This window comes from Diospyros lotus, chromosome 3 (genome assembly GCF_014633365.1).
Source record: "Diospyros lotus cultivar Yz01 chromosome 3, ASM1463336v1, whole genome shotgun sequence".
NCBI lineage: Eukaryota > Viridiplantae > Streptophyta > Magnoliopsida > Ericales > Ebenaceae > Diospyros > Diospyros lotus.
The window spans coordinates 25,436,898-25,458,362 of NC_068340.1; the positions used below are offsets into that span (position 1 = coordinate 25,436,898).

The following is a 21,465-nucleotide window of genomic DNA, read 5'->3' on the forward strand; positions in this document are numbered from 1 at the left end:
ATAGTAGACTCATGTAGGGACTGTATTATCCTCCTCTTGAGTTCACCATTGTTCCCCACCACCAGCCTTCCTTAGTATCTCAACATACCCCCAACCAAGGAATATTCATCCCTCTCTTCCCTGCTGACAACCACCCTTTCCAACAAGGCCTTCACCTTCTCACCCCTTTCATAGCTCGCTATAATCTCTTGGCACCACTCAAGAACTAAGGTTGTAATGGCGACTAAGCTTCCTTCCTCATGGCACTTTGAGATGGCATCCGCAACCACATTCTCTTTCCCTTTTTTGTATTGAATATTGTAATCTAATCCCATCAACTTGGACATCCCTTTCTTTTGAAGTTGGGTGTGCAATTTCTGTTACAACAAAAATTTTAAACTCTCATGGTCTGTCTTGATGATAAATCTACCCCCTCCAAATAATGTCTCCATTTTTCCACAGCTATTAACACAACCAAGAATTCCTTTTTCATAAATGTTAAGCCCCGTATGTCTAGGACCTAAGGCTTGGCTGAGGAAAGCCAATGGCCTACCCTCCTGCATCAAAACCGCTCCAACTCCCGTTGCACAAGCATCAGTTTCTAATACAAAAGGCTTGTTGAAATCTAGTAGCCCCAGAACAGGTACCCTACTTACAGCTTCTTTCAGCTTTTCAAAAGCTGCTTCTGCCTTCAGCCCCCAATTAAACCCCTCTTCCTTCAAAAACTCAGTCAACGGCTTACTAATAATTCCATAATCCTTAACAAACCGGCAGTAGCAACCGGTTAATCCAAGGAACCCCCTCAAAGCCTTTACTGTTTTTGGTTTTGGCCAAGCCACCATTGCTTCCACTTTCTTAAGGTCAGTACTAACCCCTTCCTTTGATATCAAATGTCCAAAGTATTCCACATGTTTTTTACCAAAGGCACACTTAGTTCTTTTGATAAAGAGCTTATTGGACTTGAGGATTTCAAAGATAGTTCTTAGGTGGGTCAAATGTTCATTAAATGAGGGACTATAAATGAGGATATCTTCAAAGAACACTAGTATAAACTTTCTTAGGTAAGGCTCAAATATTTGGTTCATAAGGGATTGAAAGGTGGTTGGGGCATTGATGACCCCAAATGGCATCACCAAAAACTCAAAATAGTCGTGGTGTGTTCTAAAGATTGTTTTATGTATGTCCTCAGATTTCATCCTTATTTGATGATAGCCCAAGCGTAGGTCTAATTTAGAAAAGAATTTGGCTTGATGAAGTTCATCTAAAAGGTCCTCCACCAATGGTATAGGGAACTTGTCCTTGATGGTCATGGTGTTAAGTTGGCAATAATCCACACAAAATTGCCATGATCCATCCTTTTTCTTGGCTAGTAGGACAAGGGAAGCAAAAGGGTTGTGGCTAGGTTTAATGAAGGACTGTTACATCATTTCTCTAACCATTTTTTCTATTACAGACTTCTGAGCTAGTGGATAACGGTAGGACCGGATATTAATGGGTTCTGAATTAGGTTTGAGGTTAATGGCATGGTCAAATTCTCAGATAGGGGGAAGGGTTTTAGGGTCCATGAATAGATCCTCAAATTCAATCAACAATTTATCAAGGAGAACTGAATCATGTACATCATGTACCTGGTCAAGGATGCTCATAGGAGTGCTGACATTGAAGTAAATTTCTCCTAGTTCCTCCTTACTGTCCAGGCCTTCTTCCATTGCCACAATGGAGAATAGCTAGGTCAGATGATCCCACCTGCTTTTGAACCCCTTTTTCAACCTCTTGCCCATTATCATTTTGCAGGCCCCTGCTTCTCTCCCCCTCGGTTAAGGTCAACTCCCTCCCTTCTTTTGCAAACGAGACCTCCATCCTGTTGAAATCAAAACTGATGGGGCTAGCTCACCCTGCATTTCCCAACAAAACCCATTGCAAGCAGACTTGCTCACTACCCGACTCCCATTAGCTACTATTACGCTCAGTGGTTGAGTTCCTGAGAGTTACACTTCAACCTCTTAGTTGTGCTTTCATCGAGAAAGCTATGAATACTCCCACTGTCTATCAGAATCATGAGGCTACTGTCCTTAACCTTCCCTTCTACCTTAATGATTTTATTGTTAGGTACTCCCTTCAGTGCATGGATAGAAATCTCCCCATTATCCCCATCATCGCACCCTTCACCATCACTATTCTCTTCTTCCTCCTATGATTCCTCATCTTCACCTTCTAGCAACAAGATCTGCCTCTTGCATTGATGTCCAGGATAATATTTATCCCCACATCTAAAACATTGGCCTGCAAATCTCCTCTGTTCTCTTCTCCCAATTTTCCTCCATAGGATGAGGAACTTGATCCAGCCCCATTCTTCATCCCAACATTCCCCTTTACCATCTCTCTGTTAAGATGTCTTCCTCCCAAATGGGATGCCCCTAAGACCACCCCTTTCTATTGTTGCCTCTGCTTCTTCATTAGAGCTTCCACCACCATTTCTTGTAGGCGAGCACTCTCCGAAGCTTGTTCTACGGTTTGAGGCCGCAGCATTTTTACAATCGATCCCAGCTCCTCATTAAGGCCACTCATGTAACTTGACACAAAATAGGCCTCCGATAAGTGGGGGTTGTGGTGAATCATGAGAGATCTCAACTCCTCAAATCGTTTTTGATAAGATCCTACATCTCTCATTAAGTTTTTTAAACTCCTCTATGATGTACACCATGCTCATTTCTCCAAATCTTTCACACAATTTCTCCAAAAATTCTTCCCAATTGTAATTCCTCCTCACGCTTATGCACCCTTAATACCAGGCATCAACCACTTCTTTGAAGTAGGTTGTAGCCAAGGACACCCTCTGTCTCTCGGGTATATTAAACCACTCAAACATCCTTTCGCACTTTCTTAGCCACCACCTGAGATTAACTCCTTTAAATGTTGAAGTCTCCAGTTAAGGCATGGGAAACCCGGGTGTTAGTGATTAATAGGGCCATCCCGCCCTCCTTCCATCAATCCTTCTAGCTCTTCCTCAGGATCCACCTCAATCTCAGAGGTGCCATGACCTCGATTCATTCTATTTTCCCTTAGAATGGGCTCAATTCTCACTCTAGGTGGGAAGTCAGGGGATACTCTCACTGTGTTCTGGCGAGTGAACATCACCATGAACTGTTGCATTTGAGCTCCCAATTCTTCTCGCAATCGACCAATCTAGTCTTCGTTCCAATCCTTCCATGGAACTCTCCACCTTGTGATTCATTGCCATGATCGCTTCATGATTCTGAGTGGCTCCTAACTCCAGCTGGTCTACCTGATTTTGAAAATCGACCATAGTCGAGCTAACTTGTTACAGCTGTGACTCAAAACTCTTCATGCAACTCAAAACTCTTCATGCAAGTGTTACAATAGCTAGCTAAGTAGTCGTTGTAATTAGGCTACCTTGCTTATGTGATAGCTTATAAAACTTAGTCCTTGTTTGGCATAGCTGGAGGAATGTTCCAACATGTTGTTAGAAGACTATAAGAGCAAGTGGGCAAGTTGAGGCAACCGTTTTTGGCGCTTGAACTCAGCTCAGATCAGTATAAACAATGCTGATCTGCGCCAAGCTGCATGCGTTGAATGAATCAGAAATTAGTTTCCCTCCAAATCTCTCTCCATTTTGATCTCCCTCTCCCTCCCAAATATCTTCCATTCTCATTCTCAAATCCCTCAAGACTTTTTTGTCAGACTTGTAATCTCATAAATTGGTATCAGAGCAAGATCATGTCCGGAATTTGCTAACTAATCGAGCAAGGGCTGACAATACCAGGATGCGACAGATGGAGGCACAACTATAGCAAGTTTCGGCGTCAGTGGCCGAGATGCAAGGCAAAATGGATATGATGGAAGAGAGGGTTGGATTGACGGTGGATAGGAAGTTGGACGCATTGGCCGATAGGCTTAAGGGAGATATGCGTATACGAATCAGGGAGGAAATGCAAGAAGTAAGGGATCAAGGGAACCTATTGTGCGATCAACTGCAATAGTTCATGAGGATGTTTGTGAGTTAACCGCAAGTGAGGATCTCCCTTGATTTCCCACCCAGGGAACAGTCGAAACCAATTCTACTAGGAATTGGTGGCAATAACCGTAATGTGGAATTGTCAGTGTCGGAGGGAGAATCGACTACGGTGGAAGAGTTAGCATTGGAGAGGAGGCATGAGGTGCTAATTTGCTCGCATCAAACTGGATTTCCAGTACCTAAGCTGGAATTACCGGTGTTCAAAAGTGTGAAACCACAATGGTGGTTAAGGCAATGAGAGAAATTGTTTGAGATCCATCATGTAACAGAAAACCAGATGGTGGCCTTAGCGGTGGCGTACCTCCATGATGCAGGGGACATATGGTTCCAAGGATAGTCCAGGGTGAGTGAGAGCTATAGTTGGGACGACTTTGCAAAAGGGTTGTGCGAAAGGTTTAGGGAGCAAGGAAGATGGAATGTGGTGCAAGAATTCAACCGCCTAAGACAAAAAGGGACGATGTTGGAATATTAGGCAAAGTTCGAGGAGCTCAAATTCATGATGCTAAACAGGAGTCCATTCTTGAACGAGGAGTACTTTGTATCTAGCTTCATAGGAGGATTAAATGATGAGTTAAGGTCAACAATACAAGTCCTCCAACCTAAAACGGTGCAAGAGGCAGCATAAGAGGCCACCTTGCAAGAGATAACATTTGAAGCATTATTGAAGAAGCAGAGGGGACAGAACAGAGGAGTACAGGCCGAAGCTATGCAATATAGGAACTGACCTATGGGGAAGGAACTGGTAAGATTTGGTGCCAGCAACAAGTATCTAACATTACCCCAGCTTCTCAAAATATGTAGAATAGGGACAAGTTGATGGAACAAAGGAGGTTAGCTGGATTATGTTTCAAGGGTGGGGAGAAATACACACCAGGTCACCAATGTAGGAAGCAACTACTGTTGCTAGAGGGAAGAGATGAAGAGGAAGAAATGGATGTGACAGAAGAAGAGGAAGAGGAAGGCAGTGGAGCTATACCCTTGCATGCCATTAAAGGGGTAACAAATAGCAAGATTATTAAGGTTGAAGGGAAGATACAGGACAATTTTCTTATGGTCTTGATAGATAGTTGGAGCACCCATAGTTTCATTGATGAGATGACTGCCAAGAAAATGAGGTGCCCAACGACTAGTACCCAACCCCTATCCGTGACAGTAGCCAATGGGGACAAAGTAATCAGTAAATCAACTTGCCTAGGGTTTTGCTGGGAGATGCAAAGGGAGGAATTCCAAGTTGATCTAAGGCTGCTCAAATTGGGGGGATGCCATATCATCCTGGGGGTGGATTGGATGCGGGAGGTAAGTCATATCAGTTTTGATTTCAACAATATGGAAGTAACACTCGAGAAAGAGGGAAGAAGGGTGATGCTACAAGGAAACATGGAGGTGGGAACTTGCAAATTGATGAAGGGAAAGAAGCTACAGCAATTATTTAGGAAGAAAGCAGCACAAGTGGCTCAATTATTCCCAATCCAAGCCATTGAATAACAACAAGAAGAATCAGGAAGAAGAGACTCCAATCCCACCTGGCAGGTACATGAATTGACCCTCCTTGATTCTTTACTAATTGAATACAATGATCTCTTTGTATAGCCTAAGACATTACCCGCCAAAAGACCACTAAACCATACTATACCCCTATTGCCCAATGTTGGACCAATAAACATTAGGTCATACCAGTACCCACCTAAACTCAAATATGAAATCGAAAAGATGGTCAGAGAAATACTAACCCAATCTATTATATACCCCAGCCACAGCCCCTTTGCTTCCCATGTCCTATTGGTTAAAATGAAGAATGGCACTTGGTGTTTCTATGTTGATTACAGGCAACTCAATGCCATCACCGTTAAGGACAAGTTTCCCATCCCAATCATTGAAGATTTACTAGATGAACTCAAACATACAACTATATTTACCAAGTTGGACCTTCGTTCAGGGTATCATCAAATTAGGATAGACCCCAGTGACATTCCAAAGACAACATTCAAAACGCACCACGGGCATTTTGAATTCATAGTGATGCCTTTTGGCCTCACCAATGCCCCTACCACATTCCAAGCCCTTATGAACCAAATTTTTTAGCCTTACCTCAGAAAGTTTATGTTGGTCTTCTTTGACGATATCCTAATCTATAGCCCCTCAAACACCTAACCCACCTTAGGGCTACATTTGAGATCCTACAATTCAATCAGTTATGCATCAAGCGATCAAAGTGTGCATTTGCACAAACATAGGTGGAGTACCTCAATCACATCATATCAAGGGCTGGAGTGAGAACGAATCCAAAGAAGATAGAGGCAATTGTACCATGGCCTAAACCTACAAACCTTAGAGCTTTAAGGGGATTCCTAGGGCTTACCGGTTACTACCGGAAATTTGTGAAGAATTATGGAACAATAAGCAAGCCTTTAACTGAGCTGTTGAAGAAATAAGGTTTTAAATAGAACCCCAAAGCAGAAGAGGCTTTTGAGCAATTGAAAAGAGCACTTAGTAATGTTCCCACACTTGGCTTACTAGACTTTAGTAAGCCATTTACCCTAGAGACAGATGCCAGCAATGCGGGAATAGGTGCAATACTATCACAAGAAGGTAGGCCCTTGACATTTCTCAGTCAAGCCCTAGCACCTAGACACCAAGGCCTTAACATTTATGAAAATGAGCTTATGGCAGTGCTAATGGCGATAGAGAAGTGGCATCATTACTTAGAAGGGGCAAGATTTGTGATCAAGATAGATCGCGAAAGTTTGAAATTCTTGCTGCAGCAAAAACTAAACACTCAATTACAAAAGAAGGGTATGGCCAAACTCATGGAGTTGGACTATGTGATTTGTTTCAGGAAGGGTAAGGAAAACATGGCAGTAGACGCTCTATCTTGCTGCCATGAAGAAGGAATTACTATGGCTATTTCTACTGTGGTACCCGGTTGGCTCCAAGAGGTCACTGACAGCTACCAAAAAGGGGAATGGACCAAGGAACTACTAGAGCAACTGAGTGTTAAGGCAAACAGCAGACTAGGTTACACTTTAGCCAACAGAGTGATAAGGTACAAGGGTCGGATGGTTATTGGAGACTGTGACGAGCTGAAGGATAGAATAGTGCATGCATTGCATGGATCACCAATAGGGGGGCATTCGAACATCCAAAATACTCATCACAAGGTTAAACAAGTATTCTTTTAGACCAAATTAAGGAAATATATATGGGATTATATTTTGAAATGTGATGTATGTAGAAGGTGCAAACATGAGACGGTAGCTCACCCCGGGCTCCTACAACCCTGGAAATTCCAGACTGTGCATAGGCCAACGTAACAATGGATTTCATAAAGGGCCTCCAAAATCCAAAGGGAAGAATTGCATTTTGGTGGTAGTAGACCGATTCACTATATTCAGCCACTTCATAGGGTTGCCCCACCCATTTACAATACAAGAAGTGGCTATGGCCTACTTGGAGAATGTAGTAAAGTTGCATGGAATTCCATAGTCCATTGTATCGGACAGAGACAAGGTACTCACCAGTCTCTTTTGGAAGGAACTCGTGAGAATGTTAGGCACCAAGCTCCTAATGTCTACTGCCTATCACCCGAAAATGGATGGGAAAACGGAGCAAATTCATCAGTGCTTGGAAGGATATTGTTAAAATGTTGTCTCAAATTATACTAAAAGATCAATGAAGGTAGCAGTAGTGGCTTTGTCAGCTAGAGTATAGATAAGCAATTAGAAATAATACCTAAATGTTATTAGTGTATGTTTGGGGGGTTAAACTGTAATTATCTTATCCCATTCGGTTATATTGGGATTTCCGCCCCTTACTATAAATATAGGGCAAGGGGTAGCCAAGAGAGACACAAGCTAGAGAGTTCTCATTTCTATTGTAACGAGTATTGTTTGTTTCGAGAGAGAAAGGCTAGTGATCGAGAGAGATAGCTTTGTAATCTTGAGGGAGCGAATGATTGATGTACTTGGGAATAGAAGGAAGGGAATTGGGCTGTGTACTTATCGTTCATACGAAGTAAGAAAGCTGCTCAAGGGGGTGTTTTGACTGCTAGATGTAGGGTTGCAATTCTTGCAATCCGAACCAAGATAAAATCGGTGTCTTGTGGTTTGCGTTTAAGTTTTCTTGTTTCTCATTTCTATACTGATTTGATTTCATTTATATTCTGTTATTTTTTGGATTGATTTCAGGTGAGGAGTTGAGAGATTTGGCATTTGGAAACATTGTTTGAGTTGTCAAAAGAGCTCCTAATCATAACAGATACCTAAGGTGTTTGAGCTTCTTACAACCTAGAGGATGGTACAAGTGGCTAGCAGTAGCACAATGGTACAACTCGAGCTACCATAGCTTTATCAAAATGACACCCTTCAAAGCTCTATATGGCTACAAACCACACTTATTGCCAGCTTTGGGAGGACACGCTACAGTGGCAACATTGGAGGCTTACTTACAACAAAGGCAAGAGGTGATGAGAATGGTTAAAGCAGAATTGGCCAAGGCCAATAACAGGATGAAGCAATTGGTAGACCGAAAAAGGAGTGAACAGAATTTTTTGGTGGGTAAAGAAGTGTATTTGAAGCTCAGCCAGCAGCACCTCAAGACACTGACCAAACAATCCATATCCAAACTAAATCCTAAGTATTATGGACCATTCCTAATCCTGGAGAAAATAGGTGTCGTAGCCCACCGACTACAACTACTTGAAGATGCCAAGATACACCCCGTATACCACGTGTCCCTCCTAAAGAGGGCTGTGGGAACACAGAGATCTACTCCTACATTGCCTCCTATGGTGGCAGAAGTACCAACAACTATTATTGACAGAAGAGTGATCCACCAAAATGGAGCCCCTCTTATTCAAGTGTTGGTCCAGTGGTCCTCTCTTCACTCAGATAATAACACCTAGGAATACTTGCCAGAACTTCTCCACCAATTTCCTAATGCAGCAAGCTTGCTACACATTTCTTGCAGACAAGAAACGCTTTAAGGGGCGGGGATTGTTACGGTAGCTAGTTAAGTAGTCGTTGTAATTAGGCTACTTTGCTTATATGATAGCTTATAATACTTAGTCTTTGTTTGGCATAGCTGGAGAAATGTTCAAGCATGTTGTTAGAAGACTATAAGTGCAAGTGGGCAAGTTGAGGCAACCATTTTTGGCGCCTGAACTCAGCTCAAATCGGTATAAACAATGTTGATCCGCGCCAAGCTGCATACGTTGAATGAAATCGGAAATTAGTTTCCCTCCAATTCTCTCTCCATTCTAATCTCCCTCTCCCTCTCCCTCCCAAATATCTTCCATTCTCGTTCTCAAATCCCTCCCAAATATCTTCCATTCTTGTTCTCAAATCCCTCGAGACTCTTGTCAGACTTGTAATCTAACAACAGGTACCCTCCGCCATTAGTCCAACAATTTCCGCCGAAGATCGCTACTCTGATACCAATTTGTCACGGCCTAAGCCTAACAATTGTCTCTCTTCCTATTCAATATGAATGGAAAGATGTTTCCAAAGGAACATAGTATTAAACCGAGGAAGGAAAGGAGGGAGAGAGAGAGAGAGAAAAAGTAAGAACGAGAGGGAGAGGATAAAATATTCAGATATTCTTCATTGATCCCCAAGGAAATCATTAGGAGACGATCTATACAACCTCCCAAGACATATTCTTACAGCGAGGCAATTGTAACCGTCTACTGCCAGCTATATCCACGTGCACGTGGATTCCCTAGGCTAACAATCTCTAACAGAATTGGAATTACGATAGTAAGTAAAAATAATAGTAAGAAAATTATAGTAGTAAAAGAAACAAGAAATTAAGACATTGAAAATTCTTCCTAGGGTCAAGTTCATAGCGTGACAACTCAACTGCCTGACCTACCCATAACTAGATAGATAGAAAAAGGAATAATTACATAACTATTCCAGAGATTTGTCCTAATATGCACTTTCTATTAAACTTCTCGTTAACCTTACAAAAACATATCTAAACCATCTTTAACCTAACAGAAACATACCTAAGGTCTAAATCTTCATGGAGTAAAATTTTGCAAAGATAATCAATACAATTCCTAAGAGTAGATAAAAGTGTTGGTGAAGTTACAAGTTTGAAAAAAAAAAAGTATTTAAAGGGTTTTGGGTATCAAAAAGTGAGCTATGAGATATAGTTTAAATACCTAAAACCCCTCAAATTATTTTGATCTTTTTTTTTTTTAACTTGCCACTTTACCAACACTTTTATCTAACCTTGGGAAGTGTATCAACTATTTTTGAAATTTTCCTCCATCAAGATTTAGACTTTAAATAGATTTCTGCGCGTTACAAATATCAGTATGTTTCTGTAATTATCACTTAGAAAAATATCGATCAAAAAGAAGCATGCACTACCATGTAGCTTAGACAATATAAACTTTCTGCTTCTTTTTTTTTTTTTTTTCTCTTTTTCATCATTGCCAATGTGTTCCAATCATATGTCAAGGTACAAAAGGCAGCAGTCAAGATGCACACGTAGCCACATGCATACAATCACATAAAAAATCACACCATTGTCAAAGCTTGAACATAGTCACAAATGTAAGGTCAGCTTCTTAGCAATTTTTCTAAATCATAAAAACATTCTATTATGCAAAAAAGGAAATGAAATGCCCATTACTTTTAAGTCCTACTAAAACAAAAAATATATATATAGAATAGTTAACCACATCACAGTAAAGATAATAACTAGTAGAGAACAAAGAAAAGACAAAGTCAATAAAAAATAGTCACCGGCCCCTTGAAACTGCTGCCTCCAACTCCTCATGTGATGAAGGGAAAAGCTCTATATAGCGATTCCCAAGTGTCATCCTATCTTTTGCCATTGCAGCTTTTGAATCTTCCGCACTTGCAAATTCCACAAAAGCTTCTCCAGTTCGTCTTCCTTCAGAATTAGATGTAATGTGAACCAAGTCTACTGAAAGCTCAAAATCCTTAAAGAAGTCTACGATGTCGTCCTTTCCAGCTGAGAATGGCAATCCCCTCAATCTCAGTACCCCTGTGTGTTCAGCAGAATCCTTTCCATCATCAAATGATTTTGCTCTAGACACACTTCGGTGAGGGGAACCACCACGCAAATCTGATACTTCATTTGTTATGGCCTTATAATATTCCTGCCTTGTGCTTCTGAACACTTCAACATACCTTCTGCCAATATTCTGCCTGTTCCTCTGCAGAGCAAAGTCAATTTGAAGAGGATACGCCAAGACACAGAAAGCTTCCCCAGTAAATTTGGAATTCTTGCGGACGAAAAGAACATCGACAATGTCAAGGCCACGGAAGAAATCTGCAATATCAGCTTCCGTGCAATCAAATGGAAGGCCACGAAGCCGAACTACTGGGAATGGAGGTGGCTGGCCAATATAAGAATAACCAGGAGGATTGTACATAAAACTCGAACCCGAAGAAGTCCCATAGAATGAAGGACTCTGATCAATCAACCGCTGCCGTTTTGGAAAGATTTCACGCCCATCTCCAACATCCCCATAGCTACTTCATACCCATAGACCCAGAAAAGAAACACACGTCACACATCTGTCAGTACTGCCTCCAACTATCTACATATGTAACTAAATAATTGAACGAAAATAAGTTATAGCCCCATATCAGACTCAAATATTTTATTTCCATCTACCTGGTCACAGTTTCAAAATATAAAGAACATTTATCACTACAGAGTTAAGTGGACTCTATCCTGAGGTCCTAATTAAATTCAAACTGCTGTTCTTTTAGGAGTTTGAATGATTCAATTCATTTGCAACTCGCATTAAACCCATGAATTACAAACCCCTCAAATCCATTGAAAGAAAAAGTGGTCAGCTAAAAGTAGCCAGACATTATGTAAAATTTTCGATTTTGCCTTCTTCCTCAGACATCTGAAATCGATACTGTATAGAACACAGAAGTCAAATAACAGAAGGAAATCAAAACATGGCCTACGCCAACAGATATCTCAATCGACCACAGTTTTACATTTCACCCTAAAAGAGAGACCCACGCACACACAGGAGCCTCAACCTATGCCTAGACGCTCATAAGTTTCTCATTCCTTACGAACTTCAAATCAGGCAGAGCTAAAGCACAAGAACCGAAAGAAAAATACAGAAAAAATAACTCTCGGCTTCTGGGTATCTCAAATTTCCGTATGGATTATAGTTGTTGAGAATGAATGATGGAAAACACGCATGCTCGCACAAACAGTGTTGCGAAGGCCGCAGATACCCAGAAACAAATTAGAATGAAGAGTTTGGGAGAAAATTCGCAAGCGCGAGATGCAGCTTACCCTCTGTAGAACATTCTCTCTTTCACTTTCTCGAGCGCCAAACGGGATTTCCCTAACTTGTGAACTGGCGTGAGAAGAAGAAAGAAAAGGGCGTCCGGAGCTTTGTCTTGTTTTTATATAATAATAAATTAATAATACACACAAACACAAAGGGGTTTCTTCTCTGCTCCGCAAAATGGATAATCATTTTTGTAAACAAATATTATACCTCTAAATTAAAAATAAATTTTGCATTAGATCTTATTTTTATTTAAAATGTTTAAATAAAAATAACAATTTAATTGAACATAGATTAATTAAATGGTTACAATAATCGAAAATGATTGATAGAACCCTAACACAATTTAATCGTTAAAAACAAAAAATATAAAAAGAATTAGAAGAAGAGTTATCTTATATTAGACGAGAGCAAAATAGTTAATGGAGTTGGGTCGCAAGAAAATAGAATAATAAGAAAAAGAAACACATGCTTGAAAATAGTTTTATGCCATGACTAATGACTAAAATGACGTTTAAGTCACAAGAGATAAAGATAAATTTTTAACTATAAAGGCATTTGAATCATTTATGAATATTTAATTATAATTAACTAATAGAAAAAATTAGAATACAACATTAAATATTATATCTTATGGATACTCGTATTTTTTTCAAATGTTATGAGTAATTTATCTAATTATCTTAAACTTCAAGAGTACAACATGTAATTTTTTTAAAATGAAAAGTAAACTATATAAAAGCCAAATGTCACCCATTTAAAGTAAGTTTTTTATCTAAGATTTTATGTATTTTTACTTATATGTTACATGTATATAGTACAAGTCACATTTCGCTCTTACGCAAGGATTGAAATTGACTATTGGTACCTTTCCTGCTAACATCGTGGGGTCAAACAGCAGGGACGCTTGTGATGGTATGTAATAAAAAAAAAATAATGAATAGGTAAATGTATTGTAACAGAGCGACGCTTGTGATAGTGTGTAACAAAAAAAATAATAATAAATAGATAAATATATTGTAACAGAGTTGCCGTCATGTAAAAAAAAAAATTGCATTGTGATTTTAAAAATGTAAAATGTAGCCGTCACAATTCATGCATTTGACAATAATCACAGTATGTTATCAGTATTATTCACCTTTGACATGCTAGCAAGAAGAAAAAGTAGTCAACCTTAATTTACTAGTCATAACAAGTAAAAACCTAATCGAATAGACATGATTTACTCCTAAAAGACTGGATAAGGGTCAAAGAGAAAAAATATTAAGGCTAAACTGACCTCCCATCTATTATTGATTAGTGATAAGAATGAATGATTGAAAAAAGACAAAAATATCCCTTTAGAAAAAAAAAAAAAAAAAAAGAATCGGCCATTGTAGAGACGGGGCTATGAGTGAAACTGATCGACCATAGTGATAGCATGGACCACTAACTATAAACGAAAAGGTTAGGTGGTGTTCTTTTTGTATTTGAGTTTTAAATTCATTTTGAATTTTGTATTTTGAGTGTCTGTTTTGAGATTTTTGAAAACGTGTTCTTTTTGTCATTCTGAAAATTTGTTTCTTAAAACAAAAAATTAGAAAACGCGTTTACTTTGAAATTTTGAGAAAAATTATTTTATAATATTTTATTTAATAAATTTAATTTAAAATTACAAATACTTATTAATAAATTATAATTTTAATTCAAAAAATTTAAAATATAATACAAAAGATAACTAATAATCTAACCATATATTATTGGGTCTAAATTTTTGCATTAATTTGTTACTGTAAAATTTTGCCAGTGTTGATATGAAAGCAAATGCAAATATATGAAGCACATATTTTAATAATAAGAAGAATATTTAAAAAGCATAAATTTTCAGTGTTGATTTTTGCCCTTGTCAAAATCCTCCATTTTTAGGCGTCCCCAATCCTCTTCAAATGCAAAGAAACTCTTTTCTTCACCTCCTCTCCGACTCTATCTCTATTTCTCTCTTTATATATATATATATATATATTCTGAAAATTCATTATTGAGCTGAAAGGGTTGAAGAATTCAATGGAAAATTCGGAATTCCTTGAAGGAGGTTACTACAACGTCGCCCAATTCAAGCCCTAAAGGCTCTACTCTGACACCAAGTCCACCGGCTACCACTTCACCGTTGAAGACCTCATCGAATTCCCCAATAACGATGCTGTTGTCGCTGACTACGGCTTCAACTCCTCCAGCAGCGAGCCTCACTTTGTCGCCGACGTTGGTTGCCGAGGCTTCGCCGACGCTCAATTCTCAGGCGACCTATGCGTCCTGGTAAACTAATAATCTAACCGTAGGCTTGAGAGAGAGAGAAGACAGGAGAGAGAGAGATATGCAAGATTGGGGGGCTGTTTTCCGTGTTTTTGATTTTTGACTATGTTTTCATTGAAAACACCCAAAACAATAAAATATTATTTTGAATTTTCTTTACAAATTTTTTCATTGTTTTCAAAAATGTGTTTTTAAAAATAACAAAAAGAATACGTTTTCAGTGTTTTAAAAAACTGAAAACTCAAAACGAGTTAAAAATAGTAAAGACAACAGGCCCTTAGTATCCCATGCTCCTACAATCAACTCCTATGAGGTTTTGGTGCCAAGACAATAAACATCAGGTGATGAGCTTACAACCAAACAGGAAAGCTGATTAGTGGTTAATTTTATAAAAAATTTGTTATAATTATACCCTTCTTTTGATCTTAAAAATAGTTTAAATTAGATATTAATATATATTTTATGGTTATATGCAAGTTTAAATTGAAAAATGAATGAAATGAAATTTTAAAGTAAAATTTAATAATAATAATAATAATATATAAAATTATATATAATACATATACATCATTATATGCATGCATGTAATATATATATAATATAATATAATATATATATATATGTGCCATGTGTAATACATATATATAATATATAATTTATTAATAACATTAAATTATTTTTATTTTTTTTTTAGGCATGAAGAATTCAAGCCCATGAAGACTTAAAGTCCATGAAGAATTCAAGCCCATGAAGAAATCAAGCCCATGGAAAAATCAAGCCCATGAAGAATTCAAGTCCATGAAGAAATCAAGCCCATGAAAAATTAAAGTCCATGAAGAATTCAAGCCCATGAAGAATTAAGGCCCAATTTGAGCAACCCATGGAAGATATTATTTGGAGAAGGCCCAAGGATTATTTTTAATCCTAATGAAGATTAAAAACCAATTTATAGAAATCTATTTTTATTTTTTATGTGAGAGCTTTATTAGGTGTGTTTTTTAGCTAAAATCCATTTAACTATTAGGTGGATATTATAGCTAAAATCCATTTAACTTTATGAATGCTTTATTAGGTATGTATTTTAGCTAAAATCCATTTAATATTAGGTGTGTATTATAGCTAAAATCCATTTAACTTTAAGTGTGTGAGTGCCCATTAGATATAATTATGTCTAGTTGAATAATTGAAATTGTGTGGTTTGTATTGCATCTTGTGGCCTATAAATAGATCACTTGATTGCATTTGTAAGTGTGATTATTATTCTTGAATCAAAATTTAATTGTTTCCTTATAATTCTCTCTTTGAGAATTGTTCTTGTTCTTTCCCCTTTTCTTTAGTATTCTCTCTTGTGATCTTACTTCCTTCCTTTCTTCTTTTAAATTCTTATGTCATTTATTATTACTTTATTATTCACCGCCTAAATGGCCGGTTAATTTGTGCCTTTAAATTTCTGCAATTTTCATTCTTGTCATTTAATTGTTCACCGTCTAAATGGACGGTTAGTTTATGCCTTTAAATTCTTGCAATTTTAATTCTTGTATTTTAATTATCTACCGCCTAAATGGCCGGTTAGTTTCTTCTATTTTAATTCCTGTCATTTAAATTCTGTTATTTAAATTATGTCATTTAAATTGCTGTCAATTAATTTAATAGAGATGAGTAGCTAAATCTAATCTTGGGTTAAGGCAATGACAGTGTCTAACGCCAATGATTCCCAAAGAAAGCTACGCTTTAAATGAGTAATATTGGTTTAAACTTCAATATGAGTGTGTTTTGATTATTGAAAAATCACTAGGTTTGGATTGGAGCGTAAGCCTAACTTAGAGCTTTCATGTCACGCATGAGAGTTACTAGAACTGGAAACGCTATCATACCCAAACCCGGATGATTAATTTAGTTGTTTTGTGTATTAATTGTAATTGAATTTATGGTAGTTTCTTAAATTAGAATCCCGCATATCATGTATGAGGATTGCTTAAACTAGAGTTATCATTATCTTTAATTGCATTTAATAACAAATCCTCATATCTGAAATTAAATTAATGTTGCTAATCTTTTATGCTAATATTTGGGAATCAACGGGTTGGCACTGAAATTGTCTTAACTCAAGTACTTTCCAATTTCATATTCTCACGTTTAGTATTTATTTCAACTTCTGTCTTGCTTTATTTTCTAGTATTTGTTATCTAAAAAAATCATAAAAAATCATGTTATCAATCCATCTAAATGCGTGTGCGTGTGTGTGACATTCTTTTTTTCTTTTACCATAAATAAATTTCTCAGTGGACGACCTGGACTTATCCAGAAAGTATAAATTTAAATTTGAACTACAACTGCACTCGTACACTGACGAGTATAAACCTCTCGCCTAAATAAATAAATAAAATATAAAATTTTTATTGTGTTTTGTTTTGTGTTTTAATTGCAGGGTGAGAGTGCAGTCAAAAGCACTTGATAATGAGAGTGCTGGCTAGGTGAACGAAATGAGATCTTCTGTCATTGGAAGAAGGAAAGCAATGGCATCGATTAGAAAGAATATTAAAGATGGAAAGATATATCTCGTGACTAACTAACCATTATTTATAAAAGATATGAGATTCAATGAACTATCTTTTTTGAGGTTGCTTTCTAGCTAAGAAAAATATTTATGAAAGATGAGTTAATGTAAAGACTCTCAACAAAAGAACGATTTATATTTACGTTATACAAAGAGACTAGGGGCGGATCCAGAAATCTATATAGGGGGAGATTAAAATTTGTTTTTGAGGTATAAAATTACACATCATAAATTTTGGGGTGGGTTGGAATTTTTTTTGACTGAATTATTAGTAAAATTTATTATTTTTTATATTAAAAAAATAAAATTTATATTAAAAAATATTTTTAATTATGAGTTATTTTGGGCTGAAGTCAAGAGACACTCCAAGTCGAACCAATTAAGTAAAAGGAAGAAATAGTGAAGATAGCGTCCATTTTGAAGGCAAGAATAAAAAAAGCAAAAGTTTGAAAAGTCCATGCAACTTCAATCAACCCTAAAAACTATACGAGGAAAAAAAAAATACATGACCAAAGGCAAATTTAAGGGGATTTAAGAAGAGAATCGGAGTTTCAATTTGAGGGATTGTGTGTGTATATATATATGTATATATATATAATGTTTTAGTTGGGGCTGGCATGGGTCGAAGCCCGTGTCAGCCCTTCTCTGGATCCATCATAGTTAACTTGTGTTAGTCTTTTCCTAGATCTGTCACTGACCATGACTAATTAATTTTAAATATATTCTCTCTCAATTTGAGACTCTACAGGACATGTAAGAATCTATCGTCAAAGTATGAAAAGACAATTGTAATAAAATTTACATGCCCTAAAATCAAATATTAAGTTTAAATATCCAAATAATATTTCTCCTAACATTAACCCCATGAGCCATGACGTTTGGATGTGCATGGTTGCTAGGCAGGCATTATTTTTTTTAAAATACAAAATATTTGAGCAAAATTGAAAAGTATTTTTCAAAACTAAATGGCCGTTAAATTTTTTTGTTCGGTTTCACTTTTTATATTTAGTTTTATATATTTATCCTTTTATTTTTATTATAAAAACTATAAAAGCAGAATAATGTTTTAGCAAAAGAGGCTGGAAATATATTAAAGAAAATTTAGCTGAAAGAAGGTGTTATTAGAAAGTAATTAGAAATATAGAATTTATATATATCATATTTCACTTGGTGATTATTTAAGATGTAAAAACAATACATTGTCAAATAATAATAATAATAATAATAATATTATTATTATTATTATGTGATGATGGAGCATCTCAACTCATTGGAAAAAAGTGAAAATGCCCCCTAGCTCTGCTCTCCACAGATGACCTGAGGCCAGTAGGAATATCACAAGCCTAGGCCCGAATTAGGTTTGTCTCCATGATCAGAGTTCAAGATTTAACTTGAGGCCCATCCAGCCCCTATAGAAGATTTGGCCCAAAAAGGATTTAGGCCCAAACTTGGACGTAGGCACATGTCATTTCTCATCTAAGTTGCCCTATGGGTTCAAATCCAACATTCCACGTGGTATGATCATAATCAATCACAAGATTTACATTTGATTATTCGTGTGGCATGATCTTGACCTTTCACCTGTTTTACAGTATATTTATATTAAGGTGAGAATTTTAAAAGTCAAGTATCTTATTAATTGTATAATCATTACATCATTTACTCTCGAGTCTTATGATTAACTTGATTGTTGAAGGACATACTGAATGATTAAACCATGCCCTTATTTTTTGCAAGCTGAGTAGGTTTCCAACAAATTCAAGCCTAAGAACAGCTAGAGTTGTAGGTCTATAAGGAGATGGCTATTCAAGAGAAGGTAAATTGAGTGTTTAAAATTTTTGATTATTTTATCGTAATTACAATTTTTGTTAATTAATTTTATACAAATTAAGTTTGTATAGATATGTATACGTGTGTTTGATTTTAATAATGAATGCAAGTCATAAGATAGAAATATAATAAATAAATAAAACACAAGACAATTTTAAGTGATTTGGTATCTTCGCGTACATCTAGTTCACTCTTTCTAAGATTTGACCACTCTTGAGGTTCTACTAATCTAATATCAGCAAGATTTTTACATTAGCTCACATTGAAAGTTAGATACACTTTTAGATTATAATGGGTTGTAGATAATCACTACACACAAAATTTCTCCCTAACTTACCTTAAAAACTAGATTTATCTAGATTTTAATAATTTTAGGAAACGCATACAATACACAACAATAATTTAAATGATTACAAGTAATTGTCCACATTTGGACACAAATAAATAAGCAATTAAGAACAAATTATATAAGCCAAATGAAATTTAAATAAAATAAATAAATTTGTAATCTCAAATGGATAAGTTTAGATTTGTCGTAGAAGACTTAAAGAACTTTTATCCTCTTACCTCGTGGCTCTTCGGTGGATGTGCAATGATACTTTGAGAGCCTCAGATTGGTTGGGTTTTTGCTTGAGAGTGTTAGAGAGTTTTCGAGTGCTTTGGATATGCAATATGTGCAATGAATTGATCTCCAAAATGAGTTTGAGACTATTTATAAGCATTCTGAAAAATACTGTAACGTTAGTGTTCATAATGGTTGGATACTATAGCATCACTGTTCACACGATCGGATTTATTGTTCACAACGGGCGGATACTATAGTGCCAATGCTCACACGATCGGATTGCTATTCACAACGATCAGATTCGCTATAGCATCACTGTTTATTGTAGTATTTGAAAATATATTTTTATATAAAATTTTTATGCATTTTTTCAAATAATTTTAATGAAAAATAATATTTTTTTGGTAATACATATTTTATAAATTAATAAAAAATAATTAATATATTTACTTAATATAATATTTTTGTTAATTATTAAAACTTAATTACAAATTAAATATATCAACTTGGCTAAACAAGAATGCCTTAGGGTTGAAGAAAACTAATCAGAAGTACAACCCTTGGATGGGTTGGGTCGTGTTCAACTTTGAGACGTTATCATTTAATTTTTTTTTTAAAAAAAACAAAAATTAGACTTGTTATTTGATAAAAATATGTTTATTTTATAATAGGATTAAATATATAATTCATGTTGACCTATTAAAACTTTGTTTTCCCTCTTATTTTGCAATTAGAACTTATGCTCGGTTTGATAGCACGCATTTGTTATAGAAAATATCTAATTATGTATAATTATTAAATATATTTTTTATGAAAATAATCAAAATATTCTTAATTTTTTTATGAAAAATATGTATATAATATAAGCATTTAAAACTTCTTTCTATGAAATTCATTTTTCATGGGGTGAGATAATTTTTATTTTATAGGCAATCGTTACTTAATTCTAAGTAATGCAATCAAACAGGCCCTTAGGGTGTGTTTGATTGGAATTATTTTTCATAGAAATGTCACATCAATAAAAAATTTGTCATACTTGCATATTTGATTGCTTAACATTTTTCATGGTACAACACATTGAATCGTATTTTGTCCCATTTTCTATAAAAAATTGCAACTAGGGGAGGTGGGAATTGTTTTTCATTAAATTAAAAAATACTTTTTTTTTTTATATTTTTTCAATCAAACACACCATGTTTGATAGTATTTAGTTGAAAAAGAAAATATTTTTCAACTTATATGGAAAATAAAAACCACATCCCCTAAATGAAAATTTTCATGAAAAAGAGGGCAAATGGTGTTTTAATGGTTATATTATAAAATTCAATTCTATGAAAGATGTAATATATCAAACAACAAAAATGGAATCTAATTTCTTGTATGGGACATTTTTCATATAATTTTCGTACTATCAAACACACCCCTATTAGATTTATGTTTATTTGTGGGTTTCAAATGATGAGTCCAAACTTGAAAACCCATTTTCTTTTTTATTCTCGTCTAGTCTTTAGTTTGATAGTGGAAAAAATAAAAGAAAATATGAGAAAAAATTATCAACAATATTTCTTGCTTTTCTTCTTATCTAATCAACTTAATTAGAAGCCTAAACTTAATTGGATGTGGTTAAACCCAAAGCCAAAAGGTGTTTGTAATTAACAATGTAATGTAAATTCCATTCAATTTTATTATAAATTACGTAATTAGTTGGGGAGAAAGATTGCTTTTTTTCTCAACGGAGAGAGCAGCGTGGAGATGGAGGTAGGTTTAACGGTCAAATATTTACGGCAGACCGTTGGAGAATTTTACACGTTGGGGGAAGTGATCGAGTCGAGAAGATTCTCACACGTGGAAAAGCAAAGCGAGCCAAGCCACCTAGTTGGAATACCGTCCAGTTTGGTAGAAGCAATCAA

At 36.0% G+C, this 21,465-nt stretch overlaps 1 protein-coding gene across 2 annotated transcripts; it reads right to left on the reverse strand.

Moving 5' to 3' along the window:
• Positions 1 to 10,763: 10,763 nt before the first annotated feature.
• LOC127798043 (uncharacterized) lies at positions 10,764 to 12,442 on the reverse strand. Of its 2 annotated transcripts, none has more exons than XM_052331326.1 (2): positions 12,317 to 12,442; positions 10,764 to 11,526 (listed from the first exon to the last, which is right to left on the reverse strand). In XM_052331326.1, the coding sequence occupies exons 1-2, from the start codon at positions 12,328 to 12,330 to the stop codon at positions 10,764 to 10,766; spliced, it is 777 nt and encodes a 258-aa protein (XP_052187286.1). In that variant the 5' UTR covers positions 12,331 to 12,442. The 2 variants fall into 2 exon arrangements, with proteins under 2 accessions (XP_052187286.1, XP_052187287.1); XM_052331327.1 differs by having other exon boundaries at positions 10,764 to 11,523; positions 12,317 to 12,436.
• Positions 12,443 to 21,465: the final 9,023 nt, after the last annotated feature.